The following is a 20752-nucleotide window of genomic DNA, read 5'->3' on the forward strand; positions in this document are numbered from 1 at the left end:
TTAACAATCATGCTAATAATGTTTACACTTTTATGAGTAAATTACTTTTAGTATTAAAAACATTTTAATAGATTAAATACCACTAACTAATATGATATGCATACATATCTAGGTGATACAAATTATTCGTTATTTAAAAAAAACTTTTACTGTATATGCCAATTTAGACCTACTCGAAAATCACGATTGTATACTAGTCTACATAAGTTACATTGCGTCATATTAATAAACAAACTATAGACACGCATTTCGAACAGCAGACGAGAATCTCCTCAGACTATATTTGTCTAGAATCAAGCAATTAAAATCGGAGACAAATTTATTAGAAAATGTGTTTCTATTGAGATATTATCGGTTTTAGTGCGTTATCATATGAACGTAGTTTGATACATATACATTTCAGAGAATTTCAACCCCCTCTCCCCATCCTGATAAAACAAAACCCAAAATCAATTATAAGGAATAGAAAGTATGGTTTGATTCACTTTTGAAAAGCGAACATCAGCGATGTGTTTGTAACTAAAACGGTTATATACCTACAGTAGATAATGAGGCTTTTTGCATTGTCAGTGGTGCTATTCTTGATTTCGGCTCTGCATCGTGTAACATGTGATGAGAATGCTGTCAATAATGTTACGGTTTATGAAGGAGAGAATGTTACCATGCAATGCAGTTCCGATTGCTCAGTTGGAGGAACCGTTCTACTTTGGTTTCTACGTATAGGATGCCGTGACCTTTGGCTTTCTGATTTCCGATATAAACTTAACATAAATGTACTGGGTCTACGTCAAGATCGTTTTAGTTTGTCGATAAAACAATGTAATGGAACTTACAATAATACCACAACAAGTACACTGACAATAACTGATGTTGCCCAGGTAGATTCTAGTTTGTATAGATGCCATGCTGCAACTGCTGAAGGAGCAAACGTTCCGTTAACGTTCGATTTGGTCGTTCTTCAAAAAATTTACGTCAAACTTAGTCTGCGGTCCGATGCCCATGTCCGCAGGTATTGGTGATCTAGTGAAAAAAATGTCAAGTCAAAAAATGATACCGATATTTCGTTTATGTGTGAAAATAAACGAGGAGAAACATGTTTTACAAATACTCTTCATGTTATTGAAACAACATCCATCCAAGTCCTTTCACTAAACAACACACCATTCTACGCTGGTGATAAAGTATGCTTTGTTTGCATAATAACTGCAGGGAGTCTTGTAGATGTCGAGTACTTTTGGTCGAGAAATGGTACCGAAGATGAGATGCAGAACTCAAATCAATACTGCATCCGGGAGATTCGTCTGAAAGATGACCAGCAACTTTTAACATGTGATGTATCTAATAAGTATTGGCACGCAACTGGGAACACAAGCATCCGGGTATTGACAGAACCAACAGAGCCTCTCTCCAGTTGTACACTCACAATATGGATGATACCATTGATAATCAAAATCTTCCTAATGATAGCTGTCCTCATTGTGATCTGTAAGAGGTGTAACAGCATCAAACCTACTGACAACACAGAGGATGCACAGATAGAGGTTGTTGATATATATGACGGTCGACTGTAAGGAAACCAGACTATCCATGATAAACACGAACTGAACATTTATTTACACTCTGCCACCTTGTTCACTGTTGTTTCACGTATACTCTGTAGTTAATCGGTTGCCAAAGCAGCATGACACCAGTTTGGTAGTAGATAATTTTGAAAAATAAATGACAAATAATATATATGTTTATGCCTATTATACGTATGTACACATTTATACTGTAGAATGATTATACTTCCATAATATTTTAACCAATATATATTGTATATATTTCAACGAGCTTTAAATAATAAGATAATAATGGTTATATCAAAGTATCTTTATTTGGAGTAAGCTGTTTCTCATTTTTAAGTTAAGAAACTTTTCACAAATTTAACCAATATTAACGGTAGCTATAATTCTAAATTTAATGTTATGCCAGTAACAATATTGTTATATCTTATATATAAGACAAACTAATAATATAGAAACACTTGAGTATCGTAATATTATTTAATAGTATAGTAGTACTTTTAAAACGTTATTAATAATATTACTCGATTAATTAAAATATGCAATATGATATGATTATGATATATAGGACTATAACGCAATATTGCGTGTGTAGCCTACATTATTGTTAGTTTTGTAATTATTATAGTAGTTTCATTTTTAATATATGTCGATTGCCACTGATCAAATTATATTATCAAACAAACGATATTATCGAACAAACAAACCCAACCGTACCTAATGGTACAGTTCCTATAATAGAAAGTATGTTTTGATTCACTTTCGAAAAAAAATGAACATCAGGGATGTGTTTGAATGTAACTAAAACGATTATATACCTACAGTGTGTAGTCGAAGATAATGAGGCTGTTTGCATTGGCAGTGGTGCTATTCTTGATTTCGGCTCTGCATCGTGTAACATGTGATGAGAATGCTGATGTCAATAATGTTACGGTTTATGAAGGAGAGAACGTTACCATGAGATGCAGTACTGATTGTTCAGCAGGAGAAAGATCCGTTCTATTTTGGTACCTACGTGTATTTTCCACTAACTTGTGGCTTTCTGATTTCCGATATAAACTTAACATAAATGTACTGGATCAACGTCAAGATCGTTTTAGTTTGTCGATAAAACAATGTAAAGAAACGTATAATAATTACACAACCAATACACTGACAATAACTGATGTTGCCCAGGAAGATTCTGGATTGTACAGCTGCAGAGTTGTAGAAGCAAACTACACAACAAACGTTACAAATTTGGTCGTTCTTCCAAAGTATTTGTCGAACATAGCCTGCTGTCCGATACCCATGTCCGCAGGTATTGGTGATCTAGTGAATGTATTTTGTGAGGATGGACTTTCAGACCAGTTAAGACTCTACTTATACGATGTTGGAAACGGTAATAAACATTTTCTCAAAACATTAAATTACAGTTACACTTACACCGTTACAAAAAATGATACCGATATTTCGTTTATGTGTGGAAATAAACGAGGAGAAACATGTTTTACGAATACTCTTCATGTTATTGAAACATCCATCCAAGTCCTTTCACTAAACAACACGCAATTCTACGCTGGTGATAAAGTATGCTTTGTTTGCATAATAACTGCAGGGAGTCTTGTAGATGTCGAGTACTGGTGGTCGAGAAATGGTAGCAAATACGAGATGCACAACTCAAATCAATACTGCATACGGGAGATTCGTCAGGAAGATGACAAACAACTGCTGACGTGTAATGTATCTAATAAGTATGGATATGCAACTGGGAACACAAGCATCCGGGTTGTGACAGAACCAACCGAACCTCTCTGCAGTTGTACACTCACAATATGGATGATACCATTGGTAATCAAAATCTTCCTAATGATAGCTGTCCTCATTGTGATATGTAAGAGGTGTAACAACATCAAACCTACTGACAACACAGAGGATACACAGATAGAGGTTGTTGATATATATGACGGTCGACTGTAAGGAAACCAGACTATCCATGATAAACACGAACTGAACATTACACTCTAACTTCCTTACTTTTAAACTTTAAAACTTGTTTAATTTATGTAATTTATAAGTATTAATTATGTAACACAAAACCTACTTACTGTATTTAAGCATGTTTTCCTGTCGACATTATTCAACGCTATCATCGTACTGAGCGTTAAAAGTTCAACGACAATCGTTTGAAAACGATCACGTTGAAATAACGATGATAACGGAAAACAGGCTTTAGATTGTTTGATGACTAAAACCAAGGTATGATTACTGTACGACTTTGAATAGGACCATGTTATGGTTGACAGTAAAAATGACATGTGTTTCGGCATGGTAAGGGGCAGAGACGAATAAAAATGCACTACAGCAATGCGTGTTGTTTGCATATGAGAAGTAAAAAAGCAAGTAATGTGGTGTAATTTAAACATCATAGAAAATGAAAATGTCTGTTCATTTTATAAATCAAATTGTAAATACGAAAAATACAGTTTCCAGCAACGACAATTTACTTTCAATATTACTTTATTTACTAGAAAACTGTAGGGCTACCTACTACTATAAAAGGCTTCAAAATACTAACGAAATGAGATTAAAATGTGTGAATGAGTTGCTATTTAAACTTTATTCTTACATAGATTTCGTATATTATCATAACAGAATACGGATAGCAATACCGTAATAATATGTATATTCTAATAGAAAAAACTTATAAAATATAACTTAAAATAAACAGAAACCCACATTAATAATCATACAAATGTAAATTACCAAAATAAGTTAACTATATACAATGCTTTGCTTTTGGAAGAACTGCTTTTACTCTAGTATATAGTACATCATTATATTATACATCATTATATTTATAAAACAAGTTGTATCCTGTAACTTTTCTTGTCTCTGGATAAAAATCAGTAAAACAGTCTGGTCATAATGAAATGTAAAATATTGCATAGTTTTAATATCATATTGTTTTTAAATTTAAATTTCCTGTTTGTGGAAAATTTATTAATTTTTGCATAGATGTAGTTTTCTACATAATTACCTGAACTATGTAATGTACACAGAATAAGTAGATTTTATAGGTAATATATTATGATTGTAATCAATACTAATTCTGTATCAACTAAATACTATTAATACTGCTAAGCGTAAGTACTGATTAAATAGGCCATCTGCATAAGCCTGGTTCTCACTTGAAATGCAACACAAGCAAATTAGTAATAAGTAATTTGACCAATCACAACGCGATGGATCAACTCTTGTTTGTGATTGGTCAACTCACTTGCATACGCTGCATTGCTTTTAAGTGGAAACCAAGCTATATCAAGCAGAAGATTACGAGTTTGAATCTAAATTAGGATCAATTTGATTAATAGACAGATATTGCAAGTTTTCTCATCTATTTTTAGCATTTAGTTCAGACTTTCTCTCTTTTCCTCTAAAATTTATATACTGTATGCATAAAATGCTCAGTGTAGAGAAATAAATTTAAACTGCACTTATAAATGTGTTACATAATATTTATGTGTAAACCACCACCACCAGAACTACTTCCCCTCCCTCACTCCCTCTTTCACCAAATTTCAGGAAACATTTATAATTGGACATTCTTGCTTGCTTGTCATTGAATCTCCTACTTTGTTTTTAATTGCATTTCATGTTGACGACATTGTTTCAGTTTCAATCCCTGGTTTTGAATCAGTGACGCCATTGCTGAAATAAAAACATTCAAGGACATTAGAAATAGTGTATAACATCTCAATTATCAAATGTACACATTAAACATTGCGAGAAACCAATACTTGTACTGATTCATAAAATGTTTGATTTCATTTATGAAATGTTGGCACAACAAAAATTACAGAAATAAATAAAACAAACAAAAATTCCAAATTTCAAAAGAGAACCTAATCACTGTAGTTTAGCAAACTTTATGTGAAAAGTCCATATATGGGCACATCACATTTGTCAAACTAGTTTGATAGTGTAGATAGAGCTTTATGCATACCTTCGTTTCCGTCTTTTAAATTCCCACCAATTTTTGATAAACTTTGTAAACGCTCTTCAAGTTTTTTTAATGAATATTGTTGATTTCTTGCCTGCATTTCTGCAATAATTTTCAATCATAGTTTTAAACAGTTATTTTTTATTTTATTCAATCGAAACCAACAGCGATAATTACCGCCACTAACAGGTTTGATACAAACAAAGCCAGAAGTGTTTAAAGCACCTTGATTGGTCCCAACATTGATCAAGGGCTTCTCTCGTCCAGTGCCCACCTTGACCAGAGGAAAGGCATAAGCCAATACGTCTGAGGCAGATAGTAGATGCAGGGGCTGCCATAAGAGTCAGCAGTGCTGATTTCAAATGCCTAACGGGACCCCAGCTCCATATACAGCACCCGATATTCCCAGATGGTCTCCCATCCAAGCTCTAACCAGGCCCAACGTTGCTTAACTTCGGTGATCTGACGAGAACCGGTGTTTCAACGTGGTAAAGCCGTATACGACAACCGGTGTTTCAAGCATGCAGAAATATTACAAGATATGTTACTTGTACCACTCAGATCAGGTCTAAACCTGTTTTATTAAATGCTTTTAGTAGGTTACCTGTATCAGAGTTGGTTATGCTTGTTGATGTTTCATCACTGTCCCAGTAAGCTTTCTCATGGTATCCATCATACTTTCGTTGAGCCCTACTTTTCCCTGACCTATGATGGAATGTTGTCTGCCTGTTGGGCTGTTGTAGCAGCAGCTTCTCCACAGGGGATAGCTGGGTTGTCCTAGGCTGGCTGTGGACATCTGTTGTTGAATCTACTGGGTGGTGGAATGGTGATGACGCATGTAATGGAGAGCTAAAAGCTGAAAAGAAATTCAAATTAAAGAGTGATGTAGTTAAACCTCTGTCTACACTATCAAACCATATTTGGGCACATCACATTTTTTTTCCCAACAAGTTTGATAGTGTAGACAGAGCTTTATAATAGTTTCTATGATGATTAACAGTCTTTCAGTAAGAGAGACAGAAAGTTGCCTCTGTTGTGAAATATTGGTCAGATTATAATACCTGCTAGTCTTTCTGGTGGAGTTGCTGAACGAATAACAGGTACATTCTTTGACTGGTATCTATCAGTTGGCAAGCCTCTTGAACGTGACCAGGTGTATTTTTCATCATTCGAAGTTGAATTATCACTAAAGCATAACAAGAGTACTGGTGAATTCATATTATGTGGATTGAATTGAAAAAAAGCAAAAAAACTGTCAACATTGTATGTAAATATTCTTTGTTGACACAGAAAGTCAGTAGGCAAATCTGCATTATCAAATTAGCATTATTTATTTATTATTTTATTATTAGTTATTTTTTATACTGGGTAGCCTCTTCAATCTAAGACTGTTCTTCCAGAGGGCCCAGTGTATATATATGATGAGTTTGTGACAGTGGCTGTGTGTGAACTAGTACACTGGGGCAAGCCCTACTCATCTCGAAAGATGTACTAGGTCCTTTAAGGTGCACATGAGCTACTGTAGATGTGTCTCATTAGCCCATAAGATTGGGAGTTCAAATCTGAATTTTGTCTACTTTGACTAGATTGTCGCTAAATATCTCTTTAGCCAAGTGTATAAATGGCAGATTAATCCTTTCAGAATGGTGTAATTCTAGAAGCTACAGATTTTTTACAAAACCTGGTGAACAGTACCTTGCATTGTGTTGTGAGTTGCTCTGGTTTGTATTAGTAGGTTCTCTTTGTTGGTTTACCATTCCATTTGACAACATCGTCTTCATCTCGCCAAGCAGCTCTCTCAATTCACTATTCATGTCAGTATCCACTTTCTAATAAAAATTAAAGAATAATTTATAATGCATTGCACTAGTATACAATATTCTGCTGTTGGTTCAGAAAGTATAGTGGTTAGTTTTAACAGAGAATATAAGATGTAATTTCACTCTTCCCTGGTCTCATTGACTATCATGTGGTGTTTAACATTAGTTAACATGACTTACTTTGTCTTTCTTAGAAGAAAAGTCTGAAGTTGTGACTGATTTTTTTACAACTTTTCTTGTCGGTTGCTTTGAATTGTCCATTCTGGCTGATGTCGGTCTTAATGTTTTAGTCTTAGATTCCTTTACTGGATCTCTTTTAGAAGATTGGTTTAGAGATTTATTGGTCTTGGTAACAGCTTCTAAGGCTTGTTGCAACTCCTAGAAACACAATAATAATCCAATTGTAAGTTAGTTATGAGGAGACAATGAAAACATGGTTGGAAATTAGTGTCTAGTTCATGAAAAATACTTCTCAATTAAGAAATTAAACATACTTTTATTTCCAGGCTATATCTCAGTTTGGTTCTTGTCATCTCTTGTTCTTGGTTTTCTGCTGCTGTTTTCACATCAGCATGCAGTGAAGCAGCCTAAAGAAATACACCGATCTACCATTAATTGATTATGAATGGAACAATCAAAAGTGGCACCATTACTCCAGGAAGGTGCTAGAGATAGAAGGAAGCTAGTTGCTCCATAAAACTTTGTGATGAAAACATGTGCCCATATATGGACATGATGATGTTTACCACATTACCACATTTGGGCATATAGTGAAGCAGCCTAACGAAATACACAGATATACTGTTGTTTATGAATGGAACAACTTTGATGTCAGAGATATTTAATCAAAAGTGACACCATTAATTATTATTCTGAATTACTCCAGGAAGGTGCTAGACAGAAGGAAGATAGTCTACACTATCAAACTTTATGTGACAAAAAAATGTGATGTGCCCATATACTGACATGATGATATCACTAACATATTTGGGAATATCACAATCATATTTGGGCATATCACTACCATATTTGGGCATATCACTACCATATTTGGGCACATAGTGTAGACAGAGCTTAAGAGTCAAATTAGCCTAAAAATCTAAACAAGAGATGAAAATAAGTACAAGTACCTTGTCTAAGGCTATTTCTAGTTTTGTGACGTACGCTGTCTGCTTGCTGTGTTGGTGTCTTACTTCTTCTAACTCAAGGCCAAGTTTCTCCAGCTCCTCAGCAAGCCTAGAACATCGTAAATGATACTTGTCCTTGGTTGCTTCTGTTGTTTTGTTATCCTGAAATCAATGATATTTAAAAACAAGTTTATAATAATATGTGTCAACTTTGAAAGTCAGCCTAAAATACTGGTTTTTCTAAAAAGTTTAAAATAAAATTTAAAAAATTCAAAGGAATTTGTGAGAACAATTTAGTTTTTGAGTGTTTCAATTTATAAAAGTTTACATTGTGTGCTGCTTCTAGACTTTCCTCTAGCCAATGCACCTTGCTTATCAGAGAGTCGATCTGCGACCTTTTTGATGTCATATCCTGGTGCATGTTTTCAGCCATTTGCAGTGCTGTATAAAAGAGAATAGAAGAATGAAGTTTACAAAGATAGATTACAAGACTGCTTTATAAAAACAATGTAAATAAGAAAACGCACTTGCCTTTTGCATCTGCGGACTTGCTTGCTGCGAGGGCACTATGAGCAGCATTGAGCTCATTATCTAAAGCAACAATCTTAGCTCTGTACCTCTGCTTGTCTTCGTTGATTCTTTTAGTTATAACTTTAATTTCTGACTTCTGTCTATCAGTTTCCTCGGTCAAAGAAGCAACCTGATTGGATGATAAATATTCACCATTTTACTAATTCAATATTATGCTGAAGGTTATAGACAAAGTTTTGACTCAATATTAGTAAAAAGATAAATATTTTGGCACATATGGCGTTTCATATATATATTACTTGAGCTTGTTTGGACAAAAATAAAAAAGCCGACAGGTGGACTAACATAAATAAGACAATAACTACAGACTTGGGCATTGCCGCAAGTCTATGCTGTATGGTGTGACAGTTACTTTAAGCTTTTGTAAAAACATATGGAAGTGAACAAAGCATACGGTGCACATATATAGAGAGCACACAGGGAGAAATACATGAAATAGTATTCCCAATTTAGTAAAAGTGATTACCTCATATCTAGATTCTTTTAACTCAATAAACATCTTTTCCTTCTCTTTTAGTGCATCATCATTTTCTTTATTTTTCTCTTCTAATGTCACTTTCAAATCTTCATTCTCATTGTTAAGCAAACCAAGTTTTTTATCACTAGCTTTCAACCTTTTTCTAAAATCTTCATTTGTCCTTTTTAACTCCTGATTATTAAAATTCTTTTCCTCTAACAACTTTATTAGTTTTTCCTTCTCTTCCTGTACATCACTTGCTTTTTTATTGTTCATCTCTACCCACTGTGACAAGTTTTCATTCTGCTTTCGGAAATCTTCAAAATGCTTCTCTCCTTCCTTCATCTGGATGTTCATTTGATCATTTAGTGTTTTTAACTTGCTCACCTCTTCATTCCTTTCTTTTAAGAGATTAAAGTAATGATCACGCTCTTGTTTCAAGATCTCAAAGTCTTGTTCTTTTTCTTCAAGATTGCGTCTAAACTGTTCACTTTCCACGTTGCATTTCTTAAGCTCTGTTTGAGCCTCAGCTAGGCCTGCCTCTGTACGAGTTCTATGCTCTAGAAGGTTATCTAAGGTAATTTTCTGTTGCTCCTTTTCTTCTGTTTGTCTCTGGTACATCTGCAATAAATCTTGGTATTTTGTAATCAAGTCGCTGGCTTGGTCTTGTGCTGACTGCTGTAAATCTTTCTCTACAGAATTCACCTATAATGCACAAAATCAAAATTACAAAGAGCTTGAAAAAGAATTATAAAAAGAAATACTATCATACAAAAATACTTATAATTTTGACATGCATACATCAAAAGTTTTATATACTACTCTTGTGTCAGGCTTCAGTAGTGGTCCAATTTTTGGCCATGAGGACAATTTTGGTATTGTGACAGGATTTGAACACAGGACTCTAAGCAAGTATGTTAACCACCAACCTGCAGTGCCATATTATATTTATTGTATACTCTATAGAAACCTTTTCCACTAAATCTTTCTTAGACTCCTCCCTTATACTTTCAATATTTCGATGCAAGTCAGCAATCTCTATCAGTTTATTCTCAAGCTGAGCCTGAATGTCTTCACAACGTTTGTTATTCTCTTCTTCTATTTTCCACAATCTGTTGTTCTGTTCTCTGCCAGAAGAAATCTCCTCTTCAGCCCGATAAAGAGCATCCTGTAGAGAAGTTGAAATCTAGCTTTACCAAAGGGTTATATGATTAACTAGAGTCTAAACTCCAATGTTATCACACAAACAGTGATTCACTATGGAGAGGGACCATGTATTTAGATGTGCACTTGTAAGTATTATACTGTTACTACCTTTTGATTATCAACTTGTTCTGTAAGTTCCAACACTTTGGCTTGAAGGGTATTCCGCTCGTCTTCCAAACTTTTTAATTGATTTCGATATCGTTCAGTCTCAGCGCTTAAATTGTTATTCTGCGAAATAAAAATGTCAAAGTTTTGTTTACTGGAATAGGACACATTTTCACAGAACTCACAGAAATTTGGAATGATTATTTTCTTAACATACCCTCTGAGACCAACTGGACAACAGATCTTGGTCACTTTTCTTCACTTGCGTTAACTGTTGTTCTAAAGTCTTTACAGTTTGTTCTCTCTGGTCCAGTTTCTCCTGCATCATTTCTCTGAAACGTAAAGAAAATGCTATAAATTCAAAATACACATCTACAGCACCATATTCCAACATTTTTCTAACACATGAATGTGCCATATATAAATATTTCAAATAGTTGGTACTAAACATACTGTAACTGAGTCAGCTGGGATTGGAGACTAAGTGATTGTTTTCTTGCATTCATTGCTCTCTCGGTGGCAGCATTCATTTGCTTTTCATGTTCTTCTGATAACTGGTTGATTCTAACAAAAAATGTATTTAACAAAAATTGTATTTAACAAAAAATGTATGCATTAAATGTAAAATTAAGGTAGAATTAAGAATATGAGAAGTAAATGAGGTAAAATCATAATTCGAAAAATAAACCAAACATACTTGTTTCTGGATTCTGTTTGTATAGTTTGTAGCTGTGTTTCATAGGTTTCACATTCATTATTAAACTTTGCTGTTCGTTCTTCTAATGTTTCTCGTAACTCTTTTATCTCTTTCTGTGAGTTTTCAAACAGCATCTGAAGCATACTAGAAATGTTACAGACATCATTTCCATCTATGATGTCTTTTGTGAGAATTTCTTTGCCTCTGCGATCATTTTCTGCTCGTGCTTGATGTCTAATCTGGCCTAGGACAGCGTTAGATGTTGTCAGGCTGCTCTGTAGTACCTCCACCTTGGAGGTTGACTCACGGCAGGCCTACCAATAAATTAAATTTATCTTAACTTTCATAAAAGAAAAACATTTTGACACACATGGTATGTCATACCTACTGGACATTTGAGCTAAAATCTAGATGGGAAATTAATCAACACTAGCTGATGGTGCTATGTAAAAAAAAAACAATAATCTTTTTTTTAAAAATCTATTTAGACCAACCTGGTCATTTTTCTTAGCCTCTTCTTCAGCCTCTCTCAACGATTCTCGCAGTTTCTTGATCATCTTTCCTTGCTCATCAGCTTCTGTTTTTCTATAAAATAAGTGAAATTTAAGTGAGTTTACTTTAATAAATAATAGGAGAGATGTTCATTCTTTGTATGAATATTTTGTTTTGAGCACAAACAAACCTCATGTCAAGAAGTGAATCTCTGCCAACAACCGTCTCAGTTAATTTGGTCTGCAAATCTTCAATAGCTTGCCGGAAATTTGACTTTTGTTGCTCAGACACCTCTGTAAGCTACAGTTTGATGAAAAAAGCAAAGTAATTTATCTTATTATGTAACGTGGAGCTAAAGCTTGGTGATTGTGATGCTTGTTAATGGTGCCAGGGTGCTGGGTTTAAATCCTGTCAGATGCCAGAGTTTTTTTTTTTCATGACAGAACAATTCCACTATAACAATTGTAATAAGGCTTCGTTTTTGTAGAAAATCTTGTGTATGTTTATTTAATCACCGAATGCTGAATTATAAAACATTTTCTCAGACGTACCTCTTTAAGTTTATCAGTAAGTCGATCAATGTGTAGTTGAGAATGATGTAACTTTTGTTCTAGGACTCTGATGGAAACAAAAATATACTAAATCTAGTTAAAATGAAACTATACAGTAAATATACAAAAATGAGTTAATAACAAAAACATATAAAGAGGAGCTTGCTAAGTTACAGAGCTGTAGCCACCAGTACGGTTAGAGGGTTTCAACCTGACCACTTTTTCACAGAGGCCTTTGACAACTCAGTGGCATGAACAGAGATTGTTCTCTTTTATTGCGAACACCACACCACTTTATTTCTTGTAGCTACATCACTAGTTAGTTAATAAAAGTGAATACTTACTTATTTTCATGTGATTGATTGAACGGTATAAAAGGTAACATGTTAACATCACTGTGGGTGTTAGGGAATGAGGTCAATGACCTTGACCTTGCTAGACTTCTTGGAATGCTGAGACTCCTGTCTGCACCATATCCTGCACTTGTGATGGTCCTGGCAGCAGCCTTGCTGGCATCCAGTCTGTTTTGAAGCATTTCGTTCTCTTTTGTTTTTTGCTGAAGTGCAAGTCTGCATGGAGATCAAATAAGAAATGCGGATTGGATAAATCACCCTTTTCTGTCGACATCATAAACTACAAACATCAGTAATTAATCTTTTATCACATTAATTTCATGTTTTTTCCATACTGTTTGTTTATTTAATTATTTATTCTTTTTAAATTCAATTCTTTTTTTTAAGGCACACCCAACACAAGATGTTTTGCCTTCCAGGGCATCTGCCTTCAAACTCCGACCTCATATCATTTTGTTATCGCACTGTACGTTATTATCTTTTATGTCAGAGTATGTTATAAAATTTGTATTTATGTCATCCTCCTCAATTATCTAACTGTAAGCACCATTCATCATCACATAACTTAGTTACAAAGTTTCAGCAGAGATCAGAATCTTTTAAAACTATACAAACCTTAATTGTAAAACATCAGGTGGTCTGACGGTTGTAGAAGCTACTGGCAGTGATGTATCAGTAAATCTGGAAAAATCCTGAAAAAAAAAGTTGACAATAATAGAATAGACATACTGTTAACATTAAGAATACAAAATAATTAATCACTACGCATTTTTGTTCATAGTGGAAATCCTTCTGATGTGTAAACATATTGACATTGTTTATGCCGGCACTCTCGCATTAAATTCTAAATGGTTTAATTGTAATATTTACCGGACTTTCAAAAGAGGCTTTAAGTTTCTCCATCTCAGCAGATTTGATTGTCAGTTCATTCTGAAAGGCTTTCAGTGCATCCTCCTGAAGACTAACTTGATCCTTCATCTGCAGAAGTGTATGGCTCACCATCCCCTTAGGCACATGTGAGGCTTTGGCAACAGAGGATAGACTTTCACCATTTCCACGCTGTGCATCTATTCCCAGTATTTTAGCTTGTTCCCTTTCCAAGTTACGAATCTGTTCTTCATAATGCTCGCTGGTCAGCTTGCTTGATGGGTTTGCAGGACTGGCCATAGTTTACTGTAACTTAAAAAAACAAGAAGCTGTGCTTAATTAATGTTTCAGTAGTACTAGTAGTGAGTAGTCAGTAGTGACCACAAAAAACAAAAGAAAAGATATGCATAGGAAATCTGTGAATATGTGAGAATGAGAGTCCCAATTAACGAACTAGTAAACAATGGCCCATCAACAAGACAAAACCGTAGGGATCCAATGGCAATGTCAGACTATCCGACCGGAACCTACCAGGATCTGTCACTCTCATTTCAATCACCCATCCATGAAGTGAAGCCCCCTCTAGTCTGACCCTGCTCTGCTGATAAATAAATACAGTATGCCTGGAACAATCTTCCTGCTGACTGGACTCTTTTCTGGCCTGGCCCTACTAGAGGCCTAGAAAACTTTACTTATAGAATTACAGCTGCTCTGACACATAAACCTACATTCGTTAATGATTTTATAATTACCTGTAATACCTCTAGTTATCTGATAATAAATAAATGACTGAAAAGAAGAGAGAATTTGACTGCCAATCTCTTCTGTTCATGTTATGTTCATTGATCTCCAGTTTGTTGTTGTTTACATTGAGTGCGCATGCGTAACCTAGATTTGAATGTTCCGCTTTTGTTTAAAGAGCCCTCTATTGTTCTGAAGCTAAATCGATGAAGCGTGCAATTGAGTCACCACGTTTTTTAAACGCTCGAGTATTTTTGTACTAAAATTTCGTTTTTGTTTAACTTTCGAAAATTTGTAAGATGTCTTTTGATTCATCAGCATTTGGTGCAAATAGTGCCGGTGGTGTAGGAGGTGGTGCAGGCGCTGATGCAGAATTACAGGAATTTCTAGCCATGGAGAGTCAGAAAGCTAAATTCCAGGCCCAGATCCATCAGTTTACGGACGTGTGCTGGGATAAATGCGTGGACAAAGCAGGGGCTAAGCTGGACTCCAAGACGGAAACGTGCCTAACTAACTGTGTAGAACGGTTTATTGACACAACTTTCACAGTCACCCAACGATTTCAACAATTATTAGAACGTCAACAAGCAATGTAGCCCTCAAGAAGATACTTCATACAGTACTGATTTTAATAAAATAAAAACTAGTATTTTATAGTAAGACAGTGAGAAAATGTTTGATTTCATCAGCAGACCATTGCATCACCATGTAAAAGGATGGACCTTAAAACTTGCAATAAGAAGATTTGGGTACCGACACCGGAGGAGACACCACACACATGAAATTAATTTACCTGACTGAGCGAAGTTATGTGATTTTGTGTTAGGCCTACAACTTTCTACTACATCAAAAGAAAAAGCAAATCAACAGAAATGTTAACTTTAGTTGAAAGTAGGATCTGGTTCAGAATGTTATCATTATTAATATTAATTGTGCCGTGTAGCTCCAGAAAACACTATGGTTCTGGTATCAGCAGTTTAGTTGCAGTGATGAATTATCAATTATAGATGCATAGAGGCATAATAATACTTATTATACTAAATGTTGTTACACACTAAGCTATATAAAATAATTATTACAGTATAAGCAATAAAAACAAATTCATCATTAAAAAAGTAGTGATTCTTTTTCCAAAAATGTATTGAATGTATATTTTTGTGTCTGCTTTTCAGCAAGACCTATTTATAACATTTGCGTTGAAATGAAACTGATTATTCATATTGTAGGACGACTTTTGTCAGAGTACACGTGAACTTTGTGGTGCCATTGCAGCCATTGGTGATAATACACGAAGTAATACACACACATTTAGTTTGAAAATAACTATATTTTATTATACTCTGTTTTATATTTTTTACCATCGAAATATTTTATCATCCTGAAGTAGATTTTCAAAGCAGTCCAAGATGACCAGTGTGTCGCGAATCAATGGATTTGTGACGTTTTTAAGAACAATAAGTCGGATGTCTTCCATGGTAGACCAACCTGAAAATGTCAACAAAAATATGATTTAGTTGGAAATAATGAATGCTAAAAGTAGAGAATCGGAGGAAAGAGTATATAACTGTGAATTTTAAAGTCAAAGAAACTACCACATTTATCTCGTTCTTTTGATTTATTTTGACCGGTAGTATTTTCATAAACCCAATTAGTATGCTCATTTATTTAAACGTCAAAAAAGTACCGAAGTAAAAGTAACCTTGTTTCAATGCGTAGCTTCTCGCTGTCTCCAAATCAGGGAAAGTCCCGTAATAGTGTATTACGTCATTTACGAACGTAGGATGATGTGTAGTTCTCCACCCATATCCACGAAGTAGTCTCATGGTGTCAACATACCGAGTTCGAATCGCATCATTCGTTGTGTACCTTGGTAAAATTCTCAACATACTTTCAATGTTTCTAAGGTTGTGTCCATACGAAAAACTTTCATTTTGGAAGATACAAGCTAAAATCTGTCGTTCCAACTGAAACGCAATTTCACCAACTAAAAGACAGTTGTTGAGAACTGGGTAAATGTATTTAAACAGTTTGAATTGTCGTCTGAACGTTAACGCTTGGTGTTCTTGAATGGCGGGCATATGATCGTCTGCATTTTTATTTCTTTGGTTGAGCAAAGCGCGCCAAGTTCGACCACGAATAATAGCATTTCGATGGAGTTGATTCACTCGTTGATTAAAAGATTCTTTAACTCCTTTAAAATCTTCTAAATCGTCTTCAAATTTTGCTAATCTTTTCTTTAAATATGTTAAAGTGTAATCACAATCTAACATAGAATGTTTATCTTCATGTTGAATGGTAACATTTGTTGTTAATTCTTCCTTCTTGTGACATAATACCGGACGTATGTTGTCATCATCAGTGCGTATTTCACTGTACTTCACCTCACCTCCTGATCGTTTTGTCGACATCAGTTTTGGATTAAATTCTATATAATCATCATCATCAACAACAGTTATATTCTGTTTTAAAGATGTAGAACGTCGGCGGTACGTTTCCTCTAATTTGCGATGGTCACCTAAGAGCTTTTTCAAATTATTGTTCAGTTTAGCAGCATTTGTCGTTGCTTCTAACAACATACGAGTTACTGTACTATTATCAGTCGTCGTTGTCTCAAAAGTTGAATCCAAATCGGAGAGACAAAGAGTAGATATGAAAGTGCTTTTGTCTGTTTGGAAAGAAGTCATGTTGTTTTGTTTGCAAAATGAAAATTATTAATATTGACATACGTTTTTGTTTTGTATTTGTGTTGCGTGGGAAACGCGTAATTCCGACCATGGAAACACTGCGCATACGCGGCCGCGTAAACCTGGTTGCCTCTCCCATTTAATTTGCATCATAGTCAATCTATTGACTATGTTTGCACGCAACGCCATGACGTAACCAAACTTCGGACCAATTGTGACGCGCGATGCACCAATCCAAACTGTTCTCTCATGCCTCTACGTACGTCGCATTGCGTCCAAGTGGGATAAAACACAATACAAATATCGCTATACACAGTTGTGAATAACGAATTAAAAGTAGTTCATCATCAGTGTTTTACCATATATTTTTATTATTGTTTACCAAATAAAACATTATAACTGAAATAATAATTAAAAAACCCCGGCGTGATGGACTACGAAAATGTGTTTGTTTTAAGTAAACGTTACTAGTCCTAAGCTTTATATTTTATAAATCAAATAATTATATTGAAAACAACAACATTATAATTGTTTTAACCCATTACCATACTATTTTATACAGTATCGACTAAAAGGCCTTATAATTCAGTTAAAAAAAAAAAAAAATAAAAATATACAAAGGGAAAAAAAAAACAGTAATTGACGCCACTCACAATGATTCTTCATAGAAATGCCAAGATTTTCTGTCTTTTTAGTTTATATAGCATTCAACTAAAATTCATTCATTTTTATAGAACTTCATTGCTTGTGTAAATTAGATTAAAAAATTAAATTAAAAATGTTCATATATTCAAAATAAAAATTTCAAAAAATTAACTTAAATATAGTTACAGTACTACTAAACTTTTAACATAATTAAAGCATACAGTAAAAAAAGAATACACCGCCCCAGTGATGACACACAGCTGTTTATTGTTTAGAAAACTTAATGAAACACTGGATATAGATTTGCCTGTTATTGATAACTATTAATATTATTTTAAATCGATTGATGTTTGTTCAGACCTATACCTCTATCTATCAAACTTTTTGTGACCACAAAATTTGATGTGCCCATATATGGACATGATGATGTCGTATCACCACCATATTTGGGCACATCCACTTTTTTTTTGTCAAACTAGTTAGTGTAGACAGAGTTTTAGACTACTGTATAGCTTTTGGCCTTTAAATGTTTATCATTCCATATTCAGGCAAAGTACACAATAATAATAATAATACATTCAAATAAGCATACAAAACAACATAGATTATATATATATATCTCTCGGTGGGTTAGATTGCGATCGCTGATTGTCAGCTGGTGAGGAACTTTTTGGCCAAATATTGCGATTTCTTCTCAAAAGCTGATGACTTTATTGGCGACCCAGGATCATGAAATGGATTCATAGAATACTGAAAAGAAAAAAAAAATTATTTGTATGAAAAATATTCATATATTTAAAAAAGAAATATTCTACTATAAATTTTGTTTACCTTTATAAAAATCTCATAGACCTCAGAAAAGAAATTCTTAATTCCGTCTTCATTTTTGACATCATGTAACATCAGAAAGCGGATGCCTGTGGAGGAAACAAAAACAGTTTGTTACAATTAAAATACCGTAAAACCGTATTAAAAAGAAGCCCCAACCTCTTGGCTTGCAGAAGTAATCTCGAAAAAAAAGCCCATCTTGAAAACAAGCCCACCCAAGAGTCCTAAAAAGAAGAGGCCCATGAGCTTCTTTGTTTGACAGCATAATAATTCAAGACAAATGTGCCCTCTGTATAGACTAGTATGCACAACACAGTTATAATAAGTAAACAACAATAATTGACTCGCCCGATGACATCAGTATCCATGGCAGGCCTGATTACCTTTTCTTTTGCGTATCTTTTTTTTGTTATTTATGGTTTTTGATGTTTGTTTTGTACTGTCAGGCGCTTTGTAAAAATAAATGAAATAAAGCAAAATAAAAAAATTACCTCCAGCTGTGACAAAAGCAGAGACAAACCATTCATTAAATTTATCAACAATTTTTAAATACCTGAAAAGGATAAAAACAATAATTTTTAAAATGTTCTCATTTAGGTAATTGGACATCCACAGATTAATAACAATTAATAAAAGCATTTCATTCATCCATTATTTTTAAGATTAACTTTAGTTGTTGTTGTATTTACATATTATTTGTATTCCACATTTGTTCATCAACAAGGTCAAGGGCAGCATGGGCGATGAATTGGTTCAAGTGTCTGTGGTCATCTTTCTACAAAAAAAGAAGATATTATATAAATAAGTTAAAACAAAATTAAGTAAGTATAGCTGGAAATAAGTCTATTTAAACTCTTAAGGTTTCCGTAAATTGGTTGAATTGATTATTGAAAGGGCTAAAATTAAAAAGGTTTTATTTGTAATGTATGTGCTTGTGACATATTCAACTGTGTGAGAAATCAAAATATTTCTCTGTATTAAAACATTCAATTCAATTCAATTCAATAAACTTTGTTGTCAAACTCATGAATAGCTTGAAACTTTGACTGAAAGTACACACATTAAAATTGTCTAAAAACATTGTCGCACAAACAGTAATAGAAAGAATAAAATCACATAAAACATGTATAGAAGTAGTATGGTATGAGAAATGTTTGCACCTTAATATCACCTCCCTTGGCCTGTGAACTGAAATCTAATTCAAACACAGGGTTGTCTTGATGCCCAACAATCACGAAGTAGTAGTTACCGGCCATTATAACAATCTGGAAAAACAATATTTATTAGTAAAATGATTATCAATTACCAATCATTAGGCCTAAATGTAGATTATTTTTATATATCTAACTAGCTAGAATAGTAGGATCCAATTGTAGTACAGGTGTAGTGTATATTAATAATATATATATTATTTTATTTAATTTCTAGGCCCTATTTATTATATTATCTACACATAGGCCTACTAGCTAGGCTATTTGGTAACTTTGATCAATATTTCATGTCTCTATGCTTTGAAATTATTTTTAGTAAAACAGGGGCGAAGTGACCTCTTTCAAATTCAAAACACATCCCCTGATCCCTGGAGGTCGCCTAACGTACCTTTACTAAGCCTACACGTCGCCCTCAGTATTAGTTTAGTATCTATCTAGCCTAAAACAGGCCTAAAGTAGCCTAAAAATTATAATAAATTAAGTAGGTTAGACCTGGCATTAAACTAAATAATATAATTGAAACAAAGCTATTGTGCAACGAATTATTTTTAGCTACCTAGGCCTAGTAAGCGAGGTCCTAAATTTCTCCAAGAAGGCAGAAACTAATCGTTTTGGCAGGCGAAGTATGAAAAGAAAAGATAACAAGGAATTGATCCTTTTGGGGATGACCTGCCTCCAGGTCACAAATTCTGACCAATCAGGATTAATAATTTATTCCGCGCCATCGTTATTATTTGCTCATTGGATGTACTCCGCTAAATAATGAAGTTCTAAACTATAATACATGGTTTAAGTACTATCTGCCACTTTATTGAATATATAATATTTTA

The 20752-nt window shown here is 34.1% G+C and overlaps 4 protein-coding genes and 1 pseudogene across 6 annotated transcripts; 1 reads left to right on the forward strand and 4 right to left on the reverse strand.

Moving 5' to 3' along the window:
* Positions 1–4339: 4339 nt before the first annotated feature.
* LOC144841921 (uncharacterized) lies at positions 4340–14699 on the reverse strand. 3 transcript variants are annotated; one of them, XM_078698218.1, is made up of 23 exons: positions 14566–14699; positions 13817–14119; positions 13562–13638; positions 12938–13162; positions 12594–12660; positions 12233–12342; positions 12045–12135; positions 11551–11864; positions 11307–11417; positions 11071–11185; positions 10857–10976; positions 10513–10710; positions 9552–10247; positions 9026–9194; positions 8823–8935; positions 8498–8656; positions 7862–7954; positions 7548–7745; positions 7243–7376; positions 6609–6733; positions 6152–6403; positions 5551–5649; positions 4340–5255 (listed from the first exon to the last, which is right to left on the reverse strand). In XM_078698218.1, the coding sequence occupies exons 2-23, from the start codon at positions 14111–14113 to the stop codon at positions 5176–5178; spliced, it is 3843 nt and encodes a 1280-aa protein (XP_078554344.1). In that variant the 5' UTR covers positions 14114–14119; positions 14566–14699; the 3' UTR covers positions 4340–5175. The 3 variants fall into 3 exon arrangements, with proteins under 3 accessions (XP_078554344.1, XP_078554345.1, XP_078554346.1); XM_078698219.1 differs by having other exon boundaries at positions 13817–14125; XM_078698220.1 differs by having other exon boundaries at positions 13817–14125; positions 14575–14637.
* Positions 5932–6049, reverse strand: LOC144843851 (5S ribosomal RNA; annotated as a pseudogene).
* A 69-nt stretch (positions 14700–14768) lies between the features above and the next one.
* LOC144841923 (mitochondrial import inner membrane translocase subunit Tim8 B-like) lies at positions 14769–15671 on the forward strand. Its single transcript, XM_078698222.1, has one exon. It carries the CDS (start codon positions 14854–14856, stop codon positions 15148–15150), a length of 297 nt encoding a protein of 98 aa, XP_078554348.1. The 5' UTR covers positions 14769–14853; the 3' UTR covers positions 15151–15671.
* Positions 15672–15919: 248 nt separating this feature from the next.
* Positions 15920–16844, reverse strand: LOC144841922 (uncharacterized). The gene is made up of 2 exons (XM_078698221.1): positions 16391–16844; positions 15920–16039 (listed from the first exon to the last, which is right to left on the reverse strand). The coding sequence occupies exons 1-2, from the start codon at positions 16822–16824 to the stop codon at positions 16000–16002; spliced, it is 474 nt and encodes a 157-aa protein (XP_078554347.1). The 5' UTR covers positions 16825–16844; the 3' UTR covers positions 15920–15999.
* A 745-nt stretch (positions 16845–17589) lies between these two features.
* Positions 17590–20609, reverse strand: LOC144841901 (trafficking protein particle complex subunit 2-like). Its single transcript, XM_078698192.1, has 6 exons — positions 20479–20609; positions 19872–19976; positions 19401–19486; positions 19203–19264; positions 18715–18800; positions 17590–18633 (listed from the first exon to the last, which is right to left on the reverse strand). Exons 2-6 carry the CDS (start codon positions 19965–19967, stop codon positions 18535–18537), a joined length of 429 nt encoding a protein of 142 aa, XP_078554318.1. The 5' UTR covers positions 19968–19976; positions 20479–20609; the 3' UTR covers positions 17590–18534.
* Positions 20610–20752: the final 143 nt, after the last annotated feature.

Source organism: Antedon bifida, chromosome 5, assembly GCF_963402885.1.
Source record: "Antedon bifida chromosome 5, ecAntBifi1.1, whole genome shotgun sequence".
Classification (NCBI taxonomy): Eukaryota; Metazoa; Echinodermata; class Crinoidea; order Comatulida; family Antedonidae; genus Antedon; species Antedon bifida.